The following is a 7,931-nucleotide window of genomic DNA, read 5'->3' as shown; positions in this document are numbered from 1 at the left end:
AGAATTCATATTTATTTAAAGCTTCTACTTAATTTACAAAATTATTAATGCTCTGATTTTCATTCAACAAGTGCAATGTTTGCAGGTGCATTGTGTTCTGCACCTGTATCCAACATCTATTGGATGTGTACACTTTGTTTATAATAGCTTTGTAGTTCATTGACACCAACATGCACTGAAGTGAAACCAATAGATTTTTCAAACTCTCACCACTATATTAATGCAACTGGTGTTATAAGTGGAAACGCAGCCTAGTTTAGAAGGGCATTATTTAAATCTGACCAAAAAAAAAAAAAGATGACATGGGTAGACACATCGCATAAACCAATATTAAGATTTTAGGTTAAAATTTCTATGAATAAGGGAAAGTGTAGCCTATATTTTAGGTGCTGTGTCAAGTTTTTAACTATTTTTAATCACCTTTTTTCTCCAATAGATCATTTTAAATGGTCCCATTGTGTGGCAAATTAATTTTTAAAAGTACAAACATTCCATACAGTAACTCAGGCCCAGCTATCTATCTATCTACATACATCCTTAAACTTAACTTTCAAACTTTAAGCTTTTAAAAATATTGGCCAGGCTTTCAAGCAAACATAATGTTTGTCTTGACAAACGTTTTTGTCTAGTTTTTTTTTCTTCTGTTTTTAATATTATTTTATTACCCTCTATAACAGATTTTGTAACAATTTAGTAACTGTAGATCTGATCACAACAGGTGCAGGTCCGAGAATGTGCATCGAACTATTGATATCACTACTATAATATTTACTACATTAGCTTTCTGCTTGTCTTAGAAAATTCGGTCACAAACTCATTCATGTCCAGTTCATGTGTTATTGATTTTTCATGAGCTAAAATTACAAGATTTTGTGCAGCAAAATGGTGTAAAAATTCTTGCCAGAGTGGAGTATGAGCTCTCACATGAAGCAGTAGAAACGCCCATGACCAGGGCACACACATACAGTTTATGAAGACCTGGAAATGCATCTTTGTATTCCTGCAAGAGTTTGCAAACAGCCGAACAGTCAGCATCAGTTGGAAGCTTTTTGGTCAGCATTGGTCTGGTAACAACAATTTCACTATGCAGCTCACTTTTTGCAACCCCTGCAAGACTACAGAAAGGCTCAAGCAGCTGAATGTCAAGAAATTTGTTGGATTTTGGCATCAAACATGAGAGGGCTTGCATCAGCTTTAAATTCTTTGTGGAAAACCTGTTTTCCATCTCTGATACAACTGTATCAACAATGTTTAACATCTGTTGCCTTAGAGCTTCAGTGAAACATTCAGAGCCTGACTGCTCTTCTTGCCCTATAGGTGATAAAATGACAGAGTCAGCATAGAAGGGATTAATAGTCCTTAGATGTTTTAGTGAGGGCTCATCAGTAGACATGCAAGTGCAGTACTGCTGCAATTGACTGTCATTTTCTCTGACATTTCTCAGTGCACTAAGAGATACCTGCAGTACTTCAGCTGCACTGCACAAATCAACATGGTGAGACTGTAGGATGGCACTAGCTGGTTTCAAAATGGCAAGAAGATGAATCAGAAATTTGGAAAAAAATGGCGTCGCTTCAGCTGTGGGAGAAGCCCAGAAGCTTCTTTGGCAAGGTCAACCGAGGCATTGACATCATCGGAAACCTTGGAAAGAATGTCAAGAATGACTTCCTCGTTCTCCACAACACATTTGGTAACTTCAAAATGACTTGTTCAGCGGATTTCTAACAACCTCTTGAGATATGGGCAACTGTACCTCTGACAGACAAAATGATGCCTGAAAAAAGAGTACAGGGAGCCTGACAAGTCAAATAATGTTTTGGCACAAGGTTCACTTTGAATTGCATGTATGATGGAGAGGTGAAGCTGGTGGATATAGCAGTGGATGTAGGGGATATGCCTGCCCAACCTTTTTTGCAATAAAGCCTGAACACCGCCTCGCACCCCACTCATCACTGATGCTCCATCATAACACTGGCTCAGTATATTGTCAGAACTGAATCCTGTATGAGACAAGTGTCTTAATATTTCGGTGGTGATGTAATCTGCATCAAGCTACTGTAGTTCTAACAAGCCAGTGAGATGTTCCTCTGGCACACCATTGCATACAAAGCGGATTACAACAGACACATTTTCAATGTTGCACCGATCCCTTGTGCCATCACTTTTTAAACAGAATGCAGCTGAATTAGCAGTGTCATATTTCTGTTTAATTCTTTTCAGAACCATGGATGCCAAAATTTCAATCACTTCATTCTGGATGGTTTTGAAAGTGTACTTTGCATTTTCTGGGATACTTGACGTAATGTCAGCAAGGTATTTATCTTTTTCCAACGTGTATTTAAACAGCTTGGCAAAAAGCCCCACAGCTATGCAGTCCTCCTCATTGTCAAATGTTTCCTGATCTCCACGTAGTGGAAGCTCATTGACTGCTAAAAATTTCACAACACTTGCCATGTTTTTTATGTAATATCGATTCTTTTCTATCTGTTGGGGGCCCAAGTAAACATGCTACGGTCTCCCCTGACACCTGTCGGTGGCGAAATTCTACCTTGTAAATGAGCCTGGCTACAAGCATGTTTTTGAAGACTGTGGTCGTGTTCTAATGCTGCTTTCCAGTTTCTAAAATTCATCGAAACTGAAGTATCGTTCTCGGAGAAAGCAACACCAAAATACTCGACATGGAAAACAAAAGCATACGTCACGCTCTACAGAATATTCAAGCCACGGCCGAAAAATATCTCTCCCTCCCTCCGAGAAGAGTTCTGGGGTATGATTTCAGAGCCGGCTGATGAGGATTTGCCTTGTTTAAATCATTTGGGACAGAATTGCTGCATTTTTGTGTAGGTGTAATTGTGTTTTTGACACCATCCGAAAATGCCATTGAACTTGACCCAACTTTTTCTCCGACCTCGTTGCCACAAATGGAAGAGGTGGTAGCTGCGTCCTGGTGAGCAAAAGTGCTTTTCTTTTGTCCTTTCGGAATAAGAAATCTGTGCATGTTGTTCTTTGTTTAATGTACAAGTGTTTAGTAATATGTTAAAAAAAAATCTGGAGCTGAATTGAACATCGCACCAATTTTGTGATTGGGTGGGCCAAGCCCCCCCCCCAATCTCCTCTTTCACTTTGACATTCTTCTTTTGTTTTTAGTGATTTGCATTCTTCGTACATATAGCCACCTACAGGGTAGGGAGTTAAATATTAATCTGTTTCTCACCCACACCTATCATATCACTTCTGAAGACATGGATTTAACCACTTGAGTCCTATAGGTTACGTTTATGCTGCCTTTATCTGCTTTTTGGAGCCTCAAAATGTTAGTACCCTTTCACATGCATTGGGAGAACCTACATAGCTGAAATATTCTTCTAAAAATCTTTTGTTTGTATTCAGCAGAAGAAAGAGAGTCATACACATCTAGGATGGCATGAGGTGAGTAAATGATAAGAGAATTAAAAATTTTGGGTGAAATATTCCTTTAAGCAGTGTTCTCTGCTCCCTGCTCACTGAGCACAGGATATCTGTTGAGGTTCACTTCATTTGACAAAGTTTGTTCATTCAGAATACCCTGCAATGCAAACAATGCTCGAATCGTGCAGATTTCGGGTTTGAAGATGACACAATATACTAGTGTAAATACATGTAAATATAACATAAATAACCTTACATCCATATATATACATTTTTATAATACATCCATGCGTATTCTTATAAAAAATGTGTTGTTATATATTTTAATCAGTATTTTCCTCCTGACTTGTAAACCATAAGTTAAATGACTGTTGATGTTTAATATAAAAAATAAATGTTATTTGGTTATTTTATAATATGTGTGTCTTTTTAATTGTTAAATTACCTATTGTTATAAAAATTGATGTAACGGTCAAATCTCGTGCACTTTGCACTTGCGCACAGCCCATAGAAAGCACACCTGATGTGAATTAGGCTTAATTTAAACGTCAGTCTCAAACCACTTTTGTTTATTTTATTTTGTTTTAGCATTTATTTTAGCCACACTACATCAGTACTTTGATGGTTTACAATGAGTGGGGGGTAAATTTCCATCTTTACTTCCTGTGAAGTCTTATGAATGTACACTTCGAATTTGAATCTCACTTAAAATGAAGTATGTAACTTTTTTAATGTCAAAATACGTTCTTCTATCTAAGTTTATTGTCCATTGACAAGTTTAAGTAAGCCATTCATGGGTTGACCTTCCCCAAAAGTATAAACACTGAGCCTCCCAGGCACTATCAAAACATTGATGTTTATATTTTGAGTGGCCCGTTTAGCTCCACCCATCCCTTTCTAGCTCAACCTATAGTGTGTGTGTGTGTGTGTGTGTAGAGAGAGAGAGAGAGAGTGAGAGAGAGAATGTTTATGGTACTCCTACCATTTTGAAACCACAGGGTGTGCCGGAAGGGGTAGGCTATTGCCAGATTGGTTATCAGACTGCAAGACTGCCGAGAGAGAGAGAGAGAGAGAGAGAGAGAGAGAAGAAACAAGGCAGTGTGTCCCCGCGCCTTTTCTTTCCAGACGCAGCATCTACCATCTGTGACCATCATTTAAACCAAAATAGTCCTAAACATGGCAAAGCCCTCTTATTTAAAACCTCACCAGATCACTGGAATAATGAGGCACTGGAATGCAAACACACATCCGCATGCGCACACACACACACACACACACACACACACACACACACACACACGAAGACTCAATCCTAGCTCATTCTTTTCAATATATCCAATATGTTCTGCATTTTCAAGGTCTATTTAATTAATTTGCTGAAAGCAACTTCACAGGAATGGTCCACTGAAGATCAACATTCCACTAATGACAATCTTTAAAGACAGGCCTATTGAGGAACTAGTCAAGAACATGCAATAAATCCTACAGTGACACTGCCAGAAAGTAAAATAAACAAGACAGAAGCATTCTGGACAGGAATTTGAATGCAAACAGGTGAATGAGCAGAACTAGTGAGCTGTCTGGAGGAATAGCAGCAATAACTTGCATGCAGCAGCCACGAATAACCTTAATTGATGCCAGAACATATGCCAGACAAAGACTAGCATTCAGATACACACAAAGCATTCAAATCATATGTTCCTAAAAATAAATAGAAACTTACCTGCCAAAAAAGCCATGCATTCATGCATTTCCCAGTAAAAGGACTCACCATTTCCTAGTGGTATGAAAGCTTGTACATTAAATGCTAAATTAAATACTAAATATTATGACTGCACAATTGTCGATGAAAGTCGTATTAGATTAAAATGTTTTATAAGTAGTAGTCACACTTAATCATAAATGATAAGACTAAAGGGGCAGGAGATGAGACTGTAGTGATGGGATGGTTTAATAAGATGTTTGTGTCTGTGTTCAGTGTCTTTCTCTTGTCCTTGTTGAAAGGCTTTTTGTCTCCATGTTAGGCCTGCCCCCATTAACTGCGCCTCTCAAGTGGAATAGTGAATTTATCATCCTTAGCAAGCATCAACGTTGCATGAGACACAAAGCAATTGGGGAAGAGGAGAAAAAGAGAAGGAAATATGGCTTAATATACAGTTTTATGAGCTTGGTCTTTCATTTCCTTCCATGTTGTGAGCCATCAGTCAGGTGGTGATTGGTCTGTCTTTCAAACTAATTGAAACCACGATACAGTGCCTCCTACAACAGAATGTCTGACAGTAGCTCGGAAAGTCAGGCCATCTACCAGTTTTCCTGCTTCCAAACGCATGACCTTTATGCACAAAATCACAAAAAGATATTGCATCAGATGTATACGTGAGTTAATTTATCTGTTTATGCTCTGATAGGTGGGTGGTTACTAATAATACACATATAAACGTAGGGTAGGAACTTCATGGCTGAATGATTCAGCTGTGCCAAATACAATTAAACACACACACACACACAAAGATAAATGCCATTGTTAGTGGGAAAAGTGCATTAAAACTTTGGCATGAATGTCAACTCTGGAGCCAGCTGTTAATCTTAACAGGAAAAACAAAGCCAACAAATCACAGGTGTTTAATTTTTGAAGCTGTTTAAAAAAACAACACAACAATTTCAAAATGTGACTTGTTCATGAGCCAGCAGCACAACTAGAACTGAGCCAAATTTAGTTTGGTGAACGTAATGAAATTAGATAAAAATAGAACAAAATGATAGACATTTGTAATATGGAAGTAGACCACTGTAAATAGTGAAAATGTGCCATTGTTATCTTAAGGAAATATTTTTACCACATCTTACCCTTAAAAATTACTTTCGTAGCTGAAACCTAATGTAATCTATGGAGAAACAAATTTCTCAAAATTAAATAGTTAAATATTTTGTTAAATATTAAATCAATTGTTTAAAACATAATTACAAAACTTCATAAACAATTAAATAATTAAATCCATCAATTTTTAATTTACCATTAGCTTTTTTTTTTTTTACGTTTTTTTTTTTAGCACAAGCTTTGCATCTTTTCATTTTCAGGGTTACAGTTATCAGTCACCACTCAGAGCAAGTGGGCATCACCTTTTTAAAATTGATTTATGGGCCGTTCACACAGGACACATTTTGGCTCTGTTTTGTGCTGTTTTGGAATAGTTTGTGTGTGTGTGTGCTAAACGTCTTTGATGTCCATTGCGACATGTCTCAGATTTTTTTAGCATCTTGTGCCATGAGCCCTGCTTTTTTAGGATGTTGTGTAAAGTTAAAAGAACTGCTACTTTTTAAAACACGTATAGAGAATAATCTGCATGCTGTAAAATAATCTGCATTCTGTGCCTTTAGTTGTGCTGCATTCTGTTAACGGACCATTAGTGAGTCAAATCTTGAAAATGAAAAGAGCCAAGCTCATGCAAATGAAAATAAACCTAAAGCTAATGGTAAGATAAAAATGTACGCAATGCTAGATTATTATTATTATTTTTACCACTTAATTTTCCGGTGTTACCACATGAAATGCATTTTTAGACTACCAGACAAAACATTTTTACAATGCTTCATATGCAACTAAGCGTTAAATTTGAAGGGACAGTTCACCCAAAAATGAAAATTCTCTCATCTCTCACCATCTAGGATGTGTGACTTTCATTTTTCTGCTGAACACAAACAAAGATTTTTAGAAGAATATTTAAGCTCTGTAGGTCCTGACAATGCAAGTGAATGGGTTCCAAAATTTTGAAGCTCCAGAAATCACATAAAGGCAGCATAAAAGTCATCCATAAAACTCCAGTGGTTAAATCCATATCTTCAGAAGCAATATGATAGGTGTGGGTGAGAAATATATTAATATTTAAGTAAATCTCCTCCCTGCCCAGAAGGTGGCGATTTACATGAAGAATACAAATAGCCAAAAACAAAAGAAGAAGAAGAATGTGAAAGTGGAGATTAATAGTCAAAAAAGGACTTATATATTGATCTGTTTCTCACCCACACCTATCATATCACTTCTGAAGATATGGTTTTAACCACTGGAGTATTATGGATTACTGTTATGCTGCCTTTTTGTGCTTCAAAATTTTGGTACCCATTCACTTGCATTGTGAGGACCTACACAGCTAAAATATTCTTCTAAAAATCTTTGTTTGCATTCAGCAGAAGAAAGAAAGTCAAACACATCTGGAATGGCATTAAGGTGAGGAAATGATGAGAGAATTTTCATTTTTTAATGAGCTATTCCTTTAAGTGCCAGCTTTTCATGTAAATAATCTAAGGCAAGCATCACTATGTCTCATTACTAAAGGTTAATGATTGAATAAACCTCTTAGCCTAAATATCAAACTAGTCCCGCACCATTTGATTTTCTCTTGGTGGACAATAAAGCAAGTGAAAAAATTAATAAGCTTACTGTGACGAGGAGGAGGGCCTGGCCGGGCTGTGAGGATGCACGCCCAGCACTGAATTATCCTAATCAGCTGGGAGGGGGAATAAAG

General features: G+C 37.2%; 1 protein-coding gene across 1 annotated transcript in view; it reads right to left on the bottom strand.

Moving 5' to 3' along the window:
- The window catches only part of frg1 (FSHD region gene 1), a 5,898-nt gene extending 3,444 nt beyond the window's left edge, over positions 1–2,454 (bottom strand). The window contains 1 exon segment of the mRNA XM_051702253.1: positions 2,295–2,454. Coding sequence (XP_051558213.1) covers positions 2,295–2,454 — 160 coding nt within the window.
- Positions 2,455–7,931: the final 5,477 nt, after the last annotated feature.

Source organism: Myxocyprinus asiaticus, chromosome 7, assembly GCF_019703515.2.
Source record: "Myxocyprinus asiaticus isolate MX2 ecotype Aquarium Trade chromosome 7, UBuf_Myxa_2, whole genome shotgun sequence".
Lineage (NCBI taxonomy): Eukaryota > Metazoa > Chordata > Actinopteri > Cypriniformes > Catostomidae > Myxocyprinus > Myxocyprinus asiaticus.
Note: the sequence above shows the minus strand (reverse complement) of the source record. Positions and strands in the feature narration are given on the sequence as shown.